Source organism: Schistocerca cancellata, chromosome 4 (assembly GCF_023864275.1).
Source record: "Schistocerca cancellata isolate TAMUIC-IGC-003103 chromosome 4, iqSchCanc2.1, whole genome shotgun sequence".
Taxonomy (NCBI): domain Eukaryota; kingdom Metazoa; phylum Arthropoda; class Insecta; order Orthoptera; family Acrididae; genus Schistocerca; species Schistocerca cancellata.
Genome location: NC_064629.1, coordinates 937,097,983 through 937,117,148, shown reverse-complemented (window position 1 = coordinate 937,117,148; position 19,166 = coordinate 937,097,983). Strand labels below are relative to the sequence as shown.

Below are 19,166 nucleotides of genomic sequence, written 5' to 3'. Positions count from 1 at the left end.
CAGTCACCAACTTCCTCTTCCGAATGCGAAAATATTTTGTTGAGCCCAACCTACATAGGTAGGAATGATCATCAAAATAAAATACGAGAAATCAGAGCTCGAACAGAAAGGTTTAGGTGTTTGTTTTTCCCGCGTGTTGTTCGGTAGTGGAATGGTAGAGAGATAGTATGATTGTTGTTCGATGAACCCTCTGCCAAGCACTTAAATGTGAATTGCAGAGTAATCATGTAGATGTAGGTGTAGATGCTCCTTCTGATTTTGTCAGTGTCGATGTTCATGTCTCATAAACTTATGACAGAGCACGTATGATAAGAGTTTTAGATGCAAATCTCTGAACTTTTTGAAATAAGTTTGCTTTTTAATACTTCCAGTAAAGCAAAATAACATATATTATCTTTTTTGTGTTCTTCCAGTTATTTCTTCTGTAAAACTGTTTTGTAGTTAGCAGAGTTCGAAAATAAGTGACGCGAGTTACTGTTTTGATTTTCTCTGCACCAATTTTAAAGTTATGATCAGCTTTAGTTTGCCTTGAGGCGCACTATTGTTTTGTCCCTCTATAGTGATGTTTGTATTATTTTCCTTATGTTATGATGAAAACCTGCTAAATGTGGATACTATTATAACCCATAATAGAGAATCATAAGTTTTTTAATTTTACAGTTATTATGTTCAAATCGATAATGTTGAAAGACTTACTGAAGTTGAGTGGCACATACAGTGCTTTTTGTCAACCCAGAGCAAGTTTTGTTTTATTTATCAGTTGTTGCACTGTGATGTTTCTGAAAACATGATTGATTGATAGTAAATGTCTCACTCATCCACAAGTATTTATTCATTGTACAAAAGTATCTTTGACAATGCTGCAAGAATAGGTATTGATTTACTATTGGAGGGATGTTTAGAATGCCTTTCCTTGGTAGGGGTTTTATTGAGTTATGTTTAAAAGCATATGGGAATTTACTCTCTGTTGCAAAGTCAAAGATTCATTCTGCAAATAATCCCTAGGTTACAGCTAAGCCATTTCTCTGCAATGTTCTTTCTTTTAGTAGTGCTAGCTCAGTTTCTGTGAACTTAGGATAGTAGGAGAAAGGTGTTGACAGAACTGGAACACCGTGGGTATTTCATGAGCTTAGAGTTAATACCTCGGTTAATAAGAGTACTACCCACAAATGGCAAGGTTCCAGTTTCGAGTCCTAGTCCAGCACAGTGTTTTATTCTGCAGACTGAGAGATTCATTCTGGTGACAATTTAATAATAGGTCTGGTAGGTATTTAGTCCATTTTAAGTACATTCATCCCACTACTTTGAGAAATGGGGGTTGTTTATCATGCTGTTCCATCTCTGAAACTAAAGCCATCCATCTCTTTTCAGCTTAGTCAGAACGTTTTCCTGTTTACATTAGGTGATATAATTAGTGCAGCTTTCTTCATTTCACTTACCAGTTTCAATGTGAATCAGTCTTTTTGGTAAATCACAAATGCTATGAAAGCCTCTATTTGACAAACAGATGTGATTCATTGTCAGGCGCTTTGAACAAGTAAAAGAAGCCTAATGTAGTCCTGTTTTTTAAAACATTAAGTGCTTTATGAGTGAAAGCGTAAATGGCATTTTCGTGTGAGCAACCTATTTCATGTCCACACTGTGATTTACAAAGTATATTATCACCAAAGCGTGGCATTATTCTAGAGAATATTATACTGAATTTTCATCAAGAAAACTGTGTGCAAACTGTTTTAGGAAGTAAAACTTTTGTAGATATAACATTGTTAAAGAAGTGTGTTACTTTGTCAGTTGCATTATTTCATGATCAAAAAGATTAACAGTCTAGTAAAATAGGGATTATAGAAATTTTTCTCAAGGATTACTGCAGTTAGTTTGTGATGTGATGAAAGTAGAGTATAAATATGTATCGGCATACCTAATTAGGTGGGGCTTCAATAAGACTAATATTACAGTCTGATTTCCATGTTGTTACTATACTTTAGCTTTTGTTACAGGATAGAAAGCATTAGTCAAAGTAAGGAGGGGCACAACTCATCTACTGATAATTGATGTGCAACACACAGTCACAAGTAACAGCACAAGAACTTGACTACCTCCTGAGCTTGCAGGTTTTTTTTAGTGTAAGTGGACACAGGCAAACAAAGCCACACACACGCATTAATGCATCTACTCACAGCAGTGGGATGAATGTACGATTCCCAGAAATTACTTCTGGCATGTGACAGGATGAATCATCACCCAAAATGAGTAGCTGCTCCTACTCCGTCTCCAGTTAACACAATGTTAATTAAGTAGATGGCAGGAGAGGAAGAGAAAGAATAAGGGGAAAGTATTGTTGAAAAATGAGAGGAAATGAGTGAAGGAAGCTCCTGGAAAGTAGATATACCTACGAGTTTAAAGTTAAAGGACCTCACTTTGACAGAAATAGGGAGAAACTGATGATGTGAGAGATAGACTCTTGCTGCCTGTTGGAGCAGTTCGAAAGTGAACATACTTCTACATTGCTGCCCATTAAAATTGCAACACCAGGAAGAATAGTGAATAACATAGTGTTACTTATTACGTGTATGTAGTTTAGTAGGAAGGATAAACAATAAAATTTTTTGGTTATTTGGGGATGTATTGGGTGCGTAGTTTTGCATACAAGAGCTGGCACCTCTGGTAGCAACATTGACTCTAACATTGTTGTGTGCTGAGTTGAACTGAGCTTTGAAGTCTGATACATCATTCTGTGCTATTTCAAATGTATACCAGATATCATTTTTTGTAGTGGTTGGTGAGTGGTGGTGTGCCAGTCTCCTAACAATCCATAACAGGACATTTTCAATGGGTGAAATATGTAGAGGACATGCTGGCCAGAGCAATGTGGGCAACATTTGGTCCGGTGTTTTCTTATGGAAAGATAATGTCATGGAGACGTTGAAGACAAGGTCGTGACCTTCACCCTGAAGGTGTCAGAAATGGGATCCTGATCAGTGCGAGCATCGGACACAGTCTCAGTAGACCAAAATCCTGCCACTATTTATTCTGACATCTGCTGGTACAAATGTGCTATCTCTGAATAAGAAACCTGCTGTGCAGTCTTTCCTTACAAACAGAATCTGTTTTACTTCCTTTTAAACTTGTTTGCATTTGCATTTGAACTATTACTGTACTGGTACAGGCACCCCACCTGTATGAAACTGGGAGCTAATTTTTGTAGTTATCAGCATGCAGTGCTGTTTATCTGCATGATTTATGTTTTCTGTTTATGGAAGACTTGTGCATCATTAGGGAAATGAGCACTTGAAAATGAGGTATGAACTGATAAATTGTGCTGTATGTAGTACTGGTTGTATCTCAGCTTCTATGTCAGCCTGTGCAGTCTGTAAGGTGTTAAGTGTGATAAATTTTAGAGAAATATATTGCATTTACAGAAATTGGATACCTGTTACTGTCTGAGTAAGAACAATTAAGTTCAAATTTAAAGTTGTTTTTTGATTATTGTGTTCTTTTACAGAATTGTGTAGGGAGAAAAGTCATATATTTCATAATAATTATCCATGTCTATAAATGAGTGTTCATAACCATATGGTCACTAGCTCTAAATTCTTAGATTTTTCACCTTCCCAATTGTATTTATAAATTGTTTGTAGAATAGAGAACAATCCAAAATGACTCTCTTACAATTCAAATTTTTATTGTATTAATATTGTGTAATTAGATTAGATTAGTACTTGTTCCATAGATCATGAATACAACACTTTGTAATGATGCGGAAAGTGTCAGGTTAATAAAAAGTGCCTATACAAGATATTACATTACAGAAAACATTACATGACACTTAATATTTTTAATTTTTTTGTGTGTTTGGGGAAATTACCCGCTTACTATATCCAAAAATTCATCTAATGAGTAGAAGGAGTTGCCATTAAGAAATTCTTTTAATTTCCTTTTAAATGCTATATGGCTATCTGTCAGACTTCCGATGCTATTAGGTAAGTGACGAAAGACTTTTGTGGCAGCATAATTTACCCCCTTGTGTGCCAAAGTTAAATCTAACCTTGAGTAGTAAAGATCATCCTTTCTCCTAGTGTTGTAGCCGCGTACACTGCTATTACTTTTGAATTCGTTCGGATTGTTAATAACAAATTTCATAAATGTATAATTTAATACTCTTGTCCTCATACTGTAAGTGAATTAAATTATAATTTTTCAGTTGTTGGTAGGAATAAAGGATACAAATGATCTATTAGTAACGGCAACACTTTGTGCACTTGCTGAACTGGTTCCTGTACTGGGTGCAGCAGCTGTCATAGGAGGAAAACGGGCCCGGCTGTTTACTGATGGTCGGCCACTGGTGTGTATACATCAACATGTGTTAGCACTAATGTTGAAGTTAGTTAAAATCTTTTATAAAAGTTGAACAGAGAAAATTTATTGTATAATATACAGATAAAATGACTTCAAGCCACACACAATTTGATTTTATAATGGGTTTCGCCTGTTTTAAGTGGACATCATCACATAATCATTGCCCTGGTAACAACATTAGAAACTTAAAAATACTGTTGAAAGAGAATAAATACTTTTTATTCTGTATAATAAGAGGTTTTTGATTGGAATTATTGCTTTTGAAAAGCTGTCAACAGAGTTTTTTCTGAGACATTCTTTGCTTATTTTCTTCTTTTGGATCTAATTAAGCTGCAAGAAAATGAATATTTTTGTTAATAATAATAATAATAAGAAGAAGAAGAAGAAGAAATCAGCATTTTCCCCTATGTAAAACAGTGTGCTTCTCTGATCTAAGGTTGTTCTTGACATTATATAAGTTTTCTTGACACTATTTTTCTTTTCTATCCATTGCGATAATTGCAGAATCTGTGGAATACTGATTTTGAATCTGTAACATCAAAGCTCTGATTGACATAGTGCATTGACCTTTTGTTGGCATTTGTAGTCATGTGACCCACATGTGACAACACTACAGATAGAACTGACAAGGTATTTAGAGTAGAAATAGAACCATAAATAACTGTATTCATGTTCTACAGGAAGATTCTTGAGACATTCAAAACATATTGATAGAGTTTTTTTCCCTAGTTGCTATGGTGCGGACACCATAAAGAGGCAGTTGGCCAGAAGCATAAACAAATGAGAACTCAGACCAGAGATCTGAGGTAGAATAATATGTCTCCTCTCATAGGACAGGCACCCTACACCCATGTATTATGCTTCTTTGAAAGCAGGACTCTCACATCGTAATAGGAATTGCTAGTCATTTCTGGTGTTGTGGGAATCATACTTGAATCCTGTTATTTGCCAGAACAGTCTCTTCACTTATTTCAGAATAAGAAAACAATAAGCACAACCCAAAGCTAAGTGGAGGATATAAAGCATTTAGTAGAGGCTGCCGCACAATTTCTTGTTGAGGTTGGTGGCACTCTACTGGTATCTGAAGCAACTATGGATAGCAGACACATGTACATGTTCCGTGGTTCTAAGGTACTAGGACACATTAGACAGAAAGAGATGGAAAAGGCTTGTGAAACAAACTTTTGGTTGATGAGGCTCTTCCCAAATAAAAAAGAAGAAAGAAATCTTCTGTATATTATTCTTTTGCAGGCTATTTGGATGCAGAAGCCAAAAGCCAAAAATCCTTTACAAGAATTTTTAACTATATTTTTACACATCAGTATTACTGAATGGTGGGATACCACCACCTTCAGCCCATGAAATGTGTAATACAAGCCTTCAGATCTATAAAAATGAGGAATTATGTACAGTTTCTCTGGTGATATTTAAAATAGGTAAAGTACAATTTTACTTTATGCCTGTTCTAAAGGAATGATGATTTACATTTGCTTAAGCTTGAACTATTCGTTCTAAGAAAAGGGTGGATAGTGTGCATGTGAAGCGAACCTGGTTGCATTATCTTTTAATTTACACAGGTTGTGGGGCATCAGTCCAGAGCCACACAGCTACAGTGTGATCCAAATGGTATTACTAGCTGTGATGTGCAGCTTTCTGAGAGACCTTCCCCTGACGGTGGAGAAGATCATAGCTCTTCAGATGAGGAAACTGCTGTTTGGTCTGACTGGGAAAACAATGTAAGTTATACTGTGCTCTTGCAGTGTGTGTGTGTGTGTGTGTGTGTGTGTGTGTGTGTGTGTGTAGGGATTAGGGTTGTAAGTTATTTTATTTATCCATATCTTATATATAACTTACTAACTCATTTTCCTTGATTTATTTCTACGTATATAGATAATATTTTCATACTTAGCTATTAGTACTGCAAATATTCAGTCTCTATTTTCATGTTGGAAGAATTCGTTATTTCACTGAAATTGCGTTTCTCATAAATTGTCTAAGGAAAACTACTGGCTGTGTTAGTAATATCAACATGCTGACAGGTCATGTGACCAAGGAACATTTAACTCAAAACTGAGAATTAATGATGAGAAATGCATACAATGACACAGTCATATATTGCACTAAAAGTTCACTGCAGATTAATTCCGTTGGGCTGCACAAAACAATGGTCAATCATGATCTTAGGTCAAAATTGCTGTAACACCATTTCTTAAAGTAAGGACTAAATACTTGTTGTACATTGGACATGTGCAAGGGGTCTTCAGAGTGGATGTTACAATATGTATCAAAAGTTTTGTTTGTAGCTGCATACATTAACAATGAAGGCCCCTTGGGCAATGTTACTATTAAAATTGCCCATAATAAGAATTGTATGTGTTACTCCTGGTAAATAAAAGAAATTTTTGTGTTCTTTTTTCATTACTTTATTGACCTCCACAATTTGTCAGCAGCCTCTGAAAATGTGGGAGCTATTTCTACCACATCCTAAGTAATTTCCTTTAATAATAACATCAACTGCAGGCTGTGATTATACTTAAATTTTCTCTTACATCTCATTCATTAAGCTTGATTTTTGATGATAAAGAAGTAATGAAAAATGTATACTTAATTATGAGCTATGAAAATATTTTTCTGTTTGTTCATGAGGCTACTTTATGGGAAGATTCGAAATCACAGCACTGCCAGCTATGTTTTTTAGGTTTCATTTGTAACTTTCATTGTTATGTTTTGTACACATGATAAGGAGAAACTTTACAGGCCTGTCATAAAAATGCTGTTGATATCCATAACATTTTGTTTTAATTATGTTCATACATGTTGTGTTATAACATACCGTATTTACTTGAATCTAAGCTGCACTTGAATCCAAGCCGCACCTGAAAAATAAGATTCAAAATCAAGGGGAAAAACTTCCCAAATCTAATCTGCACCTGAAATTTGAGACTCGAAATTCAAGGGGAAAGGGCAGTTTTAGACTGCACCTCCAAATCGAAACAAAGCTAGTCCATTGTAGCGTGAGACACAATTTAGGTTGAATGGATGAAGATACAGCTACAGTAGTTTGGTTCAAGTCGTAAGCTTAGCATTTAAGCTTTACCAGGTAGCCATTGTTATGCATCAGGTGCTTCGTCTGTATTTATACAGGTACCCTTCCTTTTTCACGTGCTTTGTCTGGTTTGAATCGATTGCTTATTTTGCTTTGATGTGATAAGTGCCATTCTCTTTGTTATAGGTGTTTACATCACTCTAAACTGAAAATGCACTATTGTGCCTTGTCATGCGTTGTTTGTCGCATTCTGATAATGAGTGTTTACGACCTGTCGCCGCTTTCGGTACGGCTTACTTTTGTGCATGCTACCGCTGCTTACAATAAAAAAAGAGAGGAATTGTCTCATTAGTGAAACAATAAGAGACTGCTATTTGTTGTTACTTACACTGCTGCTTTCTGTGATAATGATCAACAAAAACCAAATAATAGACTGCTTATGATAGATGTTCTGAACGAGAGTTTAGCGAAAATGTTTCTCCGTTTGAAAATCTTTGCAGACGCCTCTTTAGTACATTACATTCTGCACAAAAATTAGAGTCGTCTTAGATTTAAAAATCTAGTCAGTTCTTGTGCTTCATTTTTGACTGTATCACTATTCATTATAAGAATAATACGAATATAAACATGACATGATATGTATATTCTTCCGCGTTTGCTGTTATCTCACTCTAGTTTCGTAGTTTATTAGGCAGACAGGATTTAAATGAGATAGCAGTAAACACGAAAGAATACGTGGCATAATGTTTACGTTCGTATTATTCTTATAGTGAAGAGAATACGGCATGCGATTCACGAGTCATAAAAGTTCCTATTAGCAACTGTCTCTTGTTACAGGTAGGAAAAAATTCAGAACGTAGAGTTGGCCATATTGACATACATCACAAGCAGCCTTGCCAGTCGGATTTTAGTAGTAGATTTTTAGTGATTAGTTCAAATGCAGTGTGTGTTGGTGTTGTCTTCAGTCCGTAGACTGGTTTGATGCAGCTCTCCACACTTTTCTATCCTGTGCAACACTTATAAAATAAGAATGAAAATCACTTAGAAATTAAACAATGAAATTTAAAACAAAATTTTATTAGGTTTGTAATATATCTTATACAAAATGTTTAAAATCTCAGTCATGATTCTGAATTGCTATCACTCGATACTTTGTTGCTCATTTCTTCATACAGAGCATCGTCCTCCATACTATTTAGTGCATTGGATATCGAACATTTTTAAGTGCTTGTTGCACAGTCTGATTTGGAACACACTTCCATGCATCATAAAACCATTGATGCACTTTTGACAAACTTGCACGTTTTACACATCCTCCATACTATTTAGTGCATTGGATATCAAACATTTTTAAATGCTTGTTGCACAGTCTGATTTGGAACACACTTCCATGCATCATAAAACCATTGATGCACTTTTGACAAACTTGCACGTTTTACACATCCTGTTGGTGTCAGTTGTCTGTCACTTTTCGAAAGCCAGTCTGTGTACATGCGTTTAAGCTTGCCCTTTAATGGTTTATTCAGACAGACATCAAGTGGTTTCAGAGTTGAAGTCATCCCACCTGGAATTACTGCCAAGTCCGTTTTGCTTTCCTCTAATTTTCATTTTACTACAGGTGTTGTATGGCCTGCGTACCCATCTAATACCAACAGACTGCGTAAATGAAGCATTGTGCCAGGACAAAGATTCTACACACACCCAATCCATTCCAGCACCATGTCCTCCGAAAACCACTCGGTTTCATTTGTTCATACAATTACAGTTTTTAGAAACACTTCCAATTTCAGTAAAGTCTTTTGCTTGAAAACTATGAATGGGGGTAATTTATGTCCATCTGCTGTGCAAGCAAGCATGACGAACATCCGCTGTCTTTCACCCCCCTGATGTAAGAACACTTATGTCTTTCTTTCCTTTGGCATCAACCGTATAATTTGACATGTGAAAATATACAGGAGTTTGGTCAGCATTTCCTGTCTGACCAAGAAAGTATTGCTTTCCTGTGTGCTGCCTAATTATGAAGTGCTGAAATTCCACTAGTTTTTCTTCATAATTTTTTGGCAGCTTCTGTGCAACTAAAGTTCACCTCCGAAGTGAAAAACCCCAGAACTTCATAAACAGATCAATCCAGCTGCAACTAGCCTTAAAATTTTCAAGTTTTTGCTCTCTGGCAATTTCATGTGCCTTAATGTTTAAAATTTCGGCATTCACGGGCAGGAATTTCTGATGCTATTCCTTAACAAATTCATTTAAAATCACTTCTAGTGCAGGATATCGGTCACACTTTCGCCCACTAAATGCTTTCCTGCTACTTGAACATTCAAATAATTTGTCTCTCTGCAGTCACCATCGCCTGACGTTGCTCTCATCAATCCCGTATTGCAAACCTGCAGCATGATTAGAACTTTGTTCCACAAAAGAAATAACTCCCCTCTTGAATTTGGCACCTTCATGAAAGTTCTTCACAAAACTCCACGAAGCAATAGGTGCCGCTATGTGAAATCTTAATGAGCCCCAGCGTATCAACTCGTGCAACAATCCTAAAGCCTTGTGCAGTGTTGGTATTTTTGTGTAAAGAAATTTATTTCTGTTGCTACGAATATTTGAAAAGCTACTACACTCGAAGATGTAGCATATGGAATTTCTATGTACTTCGTTCGATAATGTAGCACTCGATTCTAAGCCGCAGGCGGTTTTTTGGATAACAAAAATCGGAAAAAAGTGTTGCTTAGATTCGAGTAAATACGATAAATAAAATGTCAGCTTTATCTGAATAATAGTTTTGTTATGGGACTTTTTAATGTTGTTGTTATTGATGATGGTGATGATGATGATGATGATGATGATGATATAGTTCTGTAAGTGTGGAAGATAAACAATGGAAGGAGTAAAGGTAACAGTTCCTGCTAGTTGAGGCATTAAGCAGTAGACAGGAGTATAATTAAGTTGGAATTCATAGCTAATCTATTGAATAATGTCTTTCCTCAGAACCAACAGACATTCTGTGTTTAGGTGTGTTTTTGTTACTGTGTTGTCTAAAATCTTAACTGTGCATTTTGTCATGTTTATGTGTCTGTCTATCACTTGGTGCCCTAACTATGCAGTGTGAGTGGTTTGCACCATCCGTTGTTCATGTTGAGTCCATTTCATTCAAACGGATAAAGAGGAACTACGTATTGTTATAAAATTCATATTGAAAATGTTATTGACACTGGAAATTCACCCAACTATCATTTATGAAGGGTCTGCTGCTTTGTTTTCAATAGTTAGAAAATGGGTTACTGAATCAGATGTGCCATACTTATTTCGAGGATGACCTACAAGCAAGATGTCACGGAATTGCGTGATATGTGAATAAAGGTGTCTGAAACGGTTGGTAACATAGGCATATCAGCAGAAGAAGAGTATACCATATTTTTCACTAAGAATTAGTGAATTTCACATTTCTTGGATGTTAACGAAAAGCAAATGCAGAGACAAATGTGAAAACAACCTGGCATGGCATATGAGCTGCACTCATTGCTGCCAAAAGTGCTGATGATTCTCTATGTTTGCTTTCACCATCAACTGAACTTCACACTGTATTAATCTGGGGTTTGTCTTCCACCCTGTGAGCAGTCTTTGCTTCGGCACATTGCACCTACATATAGTAAAAATAGAATTGAAAAGATCTGTAGAAACATCAGAGGAATGCCACCTGACATCCAGTGTGTGTGTGTGTGTGTGTGTGTGTGTGTGTGTGTGTGTGTGTGTGTCTGTATCAGCTGTTCAGCACCTCAGCTATATGAAGGGTTTTTACTTGCCTTCCATTATTTGTATTCCACAAAGTACTTTCCAGAAGTAGTCATCCAAAGTATTTTACAGAACACTATTAAAGATATAAACAAAGCTGCATAAAAAAAATAACTGTAGAAGACTGGGAGAAATTGTTTGCACACATTGAGAGTATTTAAAAATAACATTGGTATTGTGATACTTTATGTTGTCACATCCAGTAAATAGTAAGAACGTATGTATTACTGCCAACGGCACCTGGTAAGAAGCATTATTGACTATTGATACATTTGTTCTTATGACAAGCATGTGACATGTGCTTATATTTCCCCAGTGTGAATAGTGATTTGCAATGAAGTGTAACTGCAGTCCACGGTCAGAGTTGTGCAAGGATGCTGCTTGGAATACCAAAGTCGAGTGTGTGCGCGCGCGCGCGCACACACACACACACACACACACACACACACACACACACACACACACACGAATGCATGCATGTGCACTCACTCACTCTTAGGCCAACTGGGCACATAAGTGGTGGTCAGTAAGCATTTGCTTGGAGACACAACACACTATGGATTTCCCCCCTGCGGGTCCGGGGATTAGAATAGGCCCGAGGTATTCCTGCCTGTCGTAAGAGGCGACTAAAAGGAGTCCATCCCCCTCACGGGGGTAGTTAGCACCTGCGTCCGGAGACGGACGGTTCCACGACCTATAATTGTGGTCTTTTTGGTTTTTCACTTCTCGTTTCTTCCTTCCTTTTGTTGGTTCCTTTCTTTGCTCGTCTCCACCTCACTGTCTTCCTTACTCTTTCCCTTGACTTCTCCTTGCCTTCTCATTGCCTTCTTCTCCTTGCTTTCTCATTGCCTTCTTCTCCTTGCCTTCTCTGGTCTCCGCCTCGGCGTTTGAGACAGTCTGTCCTCTTTCTCCCTCTCTCTCTTGTTTTTCCTCTTCTTCCTTCCTCCCTGTGTGTGCCTGAAGGCCGACCCACGCGTTCGCACGCGTAGCCGGTGACGGGGTAACGCGTAAGTCCCCGCCCTGGGTAGACATGTAAGGCACGCGCGTACCCCCTGGTAAAGGCCAGGCCCAGGGAGGGGTGATTGCCTGAGCTGATACCTTCTGACCATGCCGATTGGTCCCTCCGTCTGTTTTTCGGGAGGTGTGACCTGAGGTGTAAACATTCACCTAAGGCGGGAGTGCCCTCTGAGAGGGTCCCCACAAGGAAGGAGCGCGCCATCGGAGACGCTGGCAATCATGGGGGATTCCTCCGCAGTGGATTCTACTCCATCTCTTTCGACTTCTGCCCAAAAACGGAAACGTGACCAGCCACCAGTGACAAAAGTACTACCGCCTGCCCCACAGTTCCTCGTCGTTTCTCGATCTGAGGACGGAAAGGATTTTTCCTCTGTCAACCCTTTCGTTATCCAGAAGGGCGTAGATGCCATAGCCGGATCTGTCAAATCTTGTACCAGGTTGCGTAACGGTACCTTATTACTAGAAACTGAGAGTGCCTTTCAGGCACAAAAACTGCTTCGGGCCACATTCCTGTACACGTTCCCTGTCCGGGTGGAGGCCCACCGAACTTTGAATTCGTCTCGTGGTGTAGTCTATACTAGCTCCCTCGACGGATTGACTGACGAGGAGATTCAATCTTTCCTCGCTGAGCAGGGCGTGACGGCTGTCCATAGGGTCATGAAAAAGGTCAACAATGACCTTGTACCGACCCGGACACTTTTCTTGACCTTCGATAGTGTTAAGCTGCCATCGCGCATCAAGGCGGGCTACGAGGTTATTTCTGTTCGCCCCTATGTCCCGACACCTACGCGCTGCTACCAGTGTCAGCGTTTCAATCACACTCGACAGTCTTGTTCCAATGCGGCTAAATGTGTCACTTGTGGCAGGGATGCCCATGAGGGTGACTGTCCACCTCCGTCTCCTCATTGTGTGAACTGTCAGGGTGACCATGCCGCATCCTCCCGCGACTGTCCTCTCCATAAGGAAGAACGCTGTATCCAAGAAATTCGGGTCAAAGAAAAAGTGTCCACCTCGGCTGCTCGCAAGCTATTGGCTAGTAGGAAGCCCGCGCTGCTCCCAGCGGGGAAATACAGTACTGTCCTCGCCTCTCCTCGGACTACCAGGGAGGTAGCAACCCAGACATGCGATCTGACCTTCAGCACTACGGTCGTCCGTTCGGCCAGTGTTAAGATCGCGCGGTCGACGTCTCCTCTTCCTCCCATCACCCCACAGACACCAGCCCCTTCATCAGCTTCTGCTAAGACGAAGACCCCGAAGTCAGATGCACGGGCCTTCAAGAAGGAACCATCCCGTGCAGACTTCCTACGTACCTCGACCTCCCAGCCTTCGACCGGTACTTCCACCAAACGTCCTTCCAAAAAGGCTCATAGGAAGCACAGTTCTCCTCCGCCACGGCGCATTTCTTGTCCTGCGCCACCCAGCGGTTGCCGCCCCAGGCCGTCATCCGTTTCGCCTGGCCGCACCGCTACCCCCTGGTAGCCGAACATCTGGTCGTTCACCGGCGGAGGAAGCTCCCCCTCCTGGCCATCCTCCCGAGATGGCCGATGAACCTATAGACACAATGGACGATGACTGTCCGCCTACTGATAGCGGCGGCAGTGCTCACTCGAAACTAGGCCCTCAGCGGCCTTCGAGGTGACCCCTTCTTTCATCTTCCTTTTCTTACGATGGCACTTATTCACTGGAATATTCGCAGCATTCGCTCCAACCGAGAGGACTTGAAGTTGCTGCTCCGCTTGCACCGTCCGCTCGTCGTAGCCCTCCAGGAAACGAAGCTACGCCCATGCGATCAAATTGCCTTGGCACACTACACATCTGTGCGTTTTGACCTACCCCCTGTAGTAGGTATCCCAGCTCATGGAGGGGTTATGTTGCTGGTCCGGGATGATATTTACTACGATCCCATCACGTTGCACACCGGCCTGCAGGCAGTTGCCATCCGCATTACTCTCTCCACTTTTACGTTTTCCATTTGTACCGTTTACACTCTATCGTCATCTGCCGTTACCAGGGCAGACATGATGCAACTTATTGCTCAGCTACCTGCACCATTTTTGTTAACTGGAGACTTCAATGCCCACCATCCCCTTTGGGGCTCTCCAGCATCCTGCCCGAGGGGCTCCTTGTTAGCAGACCTTTTCAACCAGCTCAATCTTGTCTGCCTCAATACTGGCGCCCCTACTTTTCTTTCGGACACATCTCACACCCATTCCCATTTAGACCTCTCTATATGTACTCCCCAACTTGCACGCCGGTTTGAGTGGTATGCACTTTCTGATACATATTTGAGCGACCACTTCCCGTGTGTTATTAATCTCCTGCAGCATACCCCCTCTCCGTGCTCCTCTAGTTGGACCATCTCCAAGGCAGACTGGGGGCTCTTCTCTTCCAGGGCGACCTTTCAGGATCAAACCTTCACAAGCTGCGATCGTCAGGTCGCACACCTCACGGAAGTCATTCTCGCTGCTGCTGAATATTCCATCCCTCACCCTACTTCTTCTCCACATCGCGTACCGGTCCCCTGGTGGACCGCAGCATGTAGAGACGCTTTACGTGCTCATCGACGTGCTTTACGCACATTTAAACGCCACCCTACAGTGGCGAATTGTATCAATTATAAACGATTACGTGCTCAGTGTCGTCATATTATCAAAGAAAGCAAGAAAGCCAGCTGGGCTGCTTTCACAAGCACCTTCAACAGTTTTACTCCTTCTTCCGTTGTCTGGGGTAGCCTGCGCCGGCTATCTGGCACTAAGGTCCACTCACCAGTTTCTGGCTTGAAGGTCGCGAATGACGTCCTTGTGGCTCCTGAGGCTGTCTCCAATGCCTTCGGCCGCTTTTTCGCAGAGGTTTCGAGCTCCGCTCATTACCACCCTGCCTTCCTCCCCCGCAAACAGGCAGAGGAGGCTAGGCCACCTAACTTCCGCTCCTCGAATTGTGAAAGTTATAATGCCCCATTCACCATGCGGGAACTCGAAAACGCACTTGGCCGATCACGGTCCTCCGCTCCAGGGCCTGATTCTATTCATATTCAGATGCTGAAGAACCTTTCTCCCGCGGGTAAAGGTTTTCTTCTTCGTACATACAATCGCATCTGGATTGAGGGACATGTTCCCGCATGCTGGTGCGAGTCTATTGTTGTCCCGATTCCTAAGCCGGGGAAGGACAAGCACTTGCCTTCCAGTTATCGACCTATCTCGCTTACCAGCTGTGTCTGTAAAGTGATGGAGCGAATGGTTAACTCTCGATTGGTTTGGCTGCTCGAGTCTCGACGCCTACTTACCAATGTACAATGTGGATTTTGTAGGCGCCGCTCTGCTGTTGACCATCTGGTTACCTTGTCGACCTTCATTATGAATAACTTCTTGCGGAAGCGCCCGACCGCAGCTGTGTTCTTTGATTTGGAGAAGGCTTACGACACCTGTTGGAGGGCGGGCATTCTCCGCACCATGCATACATGGGGCCTTCGCGGTCGCCTCCCTCTTTTTATTCATTCCTTTTTAATGGATCGACAGTTCAGGGTACGTGTGGGTTCTGTCCTGTCCGACACCTTTCGCCAGGAGAATGGGGTGCCACAGGGCTCAGTTTTGAGCGTCGCTCTCTTCGCCATCGCGATCAATCCAATAATGGATTGCCTCCCAGCTGATGCATCGGACTCCCTTTTCGTGGACGATTTTACCATCTATTGCAGCGCGCAGTGTACACGTGTCCTGGAGCGCTGTCTTCAGCGTTCTCTTGACCGTCTTTACTCCTGGAGTGTCGCCAATGGCTTCCGTTTTTCTGCCGAGAAGACTGTCTGTATTAACTTCTGGCGCTACAAAGAGTTTCTCCCACCGTCCTTACGACTCGGTCCCGTTGCTCTCCCAATCGTGGAGACAACCAAATTTTTAGGCCTTACATTTGACAGGAAACTTAGCTGGTCTCCACATGTGTCATATTTGGCCGCCTGTTGTACCCGTTCTTTAAATGTCCTCCGTGTTCTCAGTGGTATGTCGTGGGGAGCGGATTGAACCGTCCTACTTCGTCTATATCGGTCGATCGTCCGCTCCAAGCTGGATTATGGGAGCTTCGTATACTCCTCTGCACGGCCATCCATCTTACGCCGCCTCAACTCCATACAACATCGGGGTTTACGACTTGCGATCGGAGCATTTTATACTAGTCCCGTAGAGAGTCTTCATGCTGACGCTGGCGAATTGCCACTCACCTACCGGCGCGATATACTGCTTTGTCAGTATGCCTGTTGGCTACTGTCAATGCCCGACCATCCGTCTTATCGTTCCTTTTTTGACGACTCTCTCGACCGTCAATACGGGTTGTATGTCTCTGCCCTGCTACCCCCTGGAGTTCGCTTTCGTCGCCTCCTTCAACACCTTAATTTTTCACTCCCTGCAACCTTTCGAGTGGGCGAGAGCCACACGCCACCTTGGCTCCAGGCTCAGGTCCGCGTTCACCTTGACCTCAGCTCGCTCCCAAAAGAGGTTACCCCAGGCTCGGTCTACCACTCCCGTTTTTTGGAACTTCGTTCGAAGTTCATCAACATGACTTTCATTTATACAGATGGCTCTAAGACCAATGACTGGGTCGGGTGTTCCTTTATTGTCGGGGCACAAAGTTTCAAATACCGGCTCCATGGCCATTGTTCGGTCTTCACAGCTGAGCTCTTTGCTCTCTACCAGGCTGTTCTTTACATCTGCCGCCACCGACATTCTGCTTATGTCATCTGCTCCGACTCCCTGAGCGCCATCCAGAGCCTCAGTGATCCGTACCCGGTTCACCCTTTCATACACCGGATCCAACGCTCTCTTCAGCAGCTGGTGGACGTCGGTTTTCCGGTCAGCTTTATGTGGGTTCCTGGCCATGTCGGTATCCCTGGGAACGAAGCTGCAGATGCCGCGGCCAAGGCTGCGGTCCTCCAGCCTCGGACAGCTTCTTGTTGTGTCCCTTCGTCCGATTTTAGCAGGGTCATTTGTCGGCGCATTTTATCGCTGTGGCATGCCGATTGGGCTGCACTTACAGACAAGCAGCTTCGGGCCTTAAAACCTCTTCCCGTGGCTTGGACGTCCTCCTCACGCCCTTCTCGGCGGGAGGAGGTAGTTTTGGCCTGGTTAAGAATTGGGCACTGCCGGTTCAGCCATCGCCATCTGCTGACGGCTGCGCCGGCGCCATTCTGCCCATGTGGGCACTTGCTGACGGTTCGACACATTTTAATGTCCTGTCCCGATTTTAACACACTGCGTCTAGATCTTAACTTGCCAAGTACTTTCGATGCCATTTTAGCGGATGACCCACGAGCAGCTGCTCGTGTTCTTCGTTTTATCAATTTGACAAACCTCTCTAAGGACATTTGATGATGCTGTTTTTTAATCCTATGCCTGTCAGTCTGTCTTTTATCGTGTTTTCCCTTTTAGTTGTTGTTGTCAACTTGTGCCTCGCAGTGCATTCTTAGAGTAGTCAGGGCGCTAATGACCATTGAAGTTGAAAAAAAAAAACACACTATGAATTTCAATCAGTCGAAGGTACTGATGCAAACCTTAGGATTCCATTATTTAACATAATCAGTTGAAGTCAATATCATGGAAAACATTATTAGCCATGACTCAGGGTGCCACCTCAGTGTATTTATTTATTACAATACCTATCGTGTAGATAAATTTTGGTAATGGATGGATGTGGAATGAGTCAAACAGAATCACAAATGCAGATTAAGAATACAAATTAGAAAATAATAATAAAAAATGACTATAAGTAAGTTCTAATTACACTTACAAACAGATGTTTAGATATATGAAAATTATATCTTAACAGTTATTTATAAAAGTAAAAAAAAAAATGATCTTCTTAACTTAGAGAATACAAATTAATGTAATTAAAGCAGCAAGCTAAATTAAAGCAGGAATACACAGAAATTATTTTACGTTACTATGATAAAGAATTCATCTAGAGAGTAAAAACTTTTTCCGAGCAAGAACTCCTTTAGGTTGTTTTTAAGTAGTATATTATTACGTCATAGACATGTAATACTACTTGAAAGTGGGTTGAAGATTTTTGTGCTTATGTATTTTACATCTCTTTGCACCAGAGATTTTTTGTGTTTTCCCCAAGTTACAGTACATAGCACATTTCTTTCTTGTTATGATGAGGGGATGACATTCATTTCATATTGAAGGTGACTGAGAAGCATGAAAGAGATATTGGAGGTTGTGGCTCGTAGCCTTATTTGCTTAAAAAGATTACAACATAAGGTTCTTGGAGGCACTCCATACAAGATTTGGACAATGTTTTTCTGACTTACAAAGACGTTTATCAATAGTGATAAATTACCCCAGAGTATTCCGCAACAAATAAGTAAATGGAGGTAGCCAAAGTAGCAGATTTTGAGACACCGATGTCCTCAATTTTGGGAGTTATTCTGATGGCAAATGTTACTGAGCTAAGTCTTTTCAGGATTTGGTGGATGTGGCATTCCCAGTTAAGAGTGCTATCTATGTAGACGCCTAAGAATTTCAAGCAATGTACCCTCTGTGTCTGCTGGCTCTCATGTGCAATGTTTATCTTCTGTGGGCTTTTGTGGCCAGAATGGAAATGAATGTTATTGGTCTTGGTGAAGTTTACTGATACAGCATTTACTGTAAACCAGTTCAGAACATCTGCAAGTAATTGGTTGGCATTTAACTCTAGGTCGGTGGATGTTTTATTGTCTGTCACAATATTTGTGTCATTTGCAAACATTGTAAAGTTGCTTGCTTTGTTTGAGGACAGTGGTAGGTCATTTATACTCTCATGTTGTGTGTCAGAATGATTCACAGAAGGCTGTAGAACAAGACAAGATGGGTCACATTGCACCACCCAGCCCACCCTCGAGAAGATAGATACCTCATCCAAATGGTATTGAATGTCAGATCTGCTCCCTTTCCAGCTCTGGCGCAACCATGAGAAAGTTTAACACATCGTA

General features: G+C 41.4%; 1 protein-coding gene across 3 annotated transcripts in view; it reads left to right on the top strand.

Moving 5' to 3' along the window:
- Positions 1–19,166, top strand: part of LOC126185131 (protein-associating with the carboxyl-terminal domain of ezrin) — a 113,465-nt gene that overhangs the window by 90,728 nt on the left and 3,571 nt on the right. For all 3 annotated transcript variants that reach the window (XM_049927958.1, XM_049927957.1, XM_049927956.1), the window contains 2 exons: positions 4,202–4,342; positions 5,934–6,092. In XM_049927958.1, coding sequence (XP_049783915.1) covers positions 4,202–4,342; positions 5,934–6,092 — 300 coding nt within the window. The remainder of the gene's footprint in view (positions 1–4,201; positions 4,343–5,933; positions 6,093–19,166) is intronic.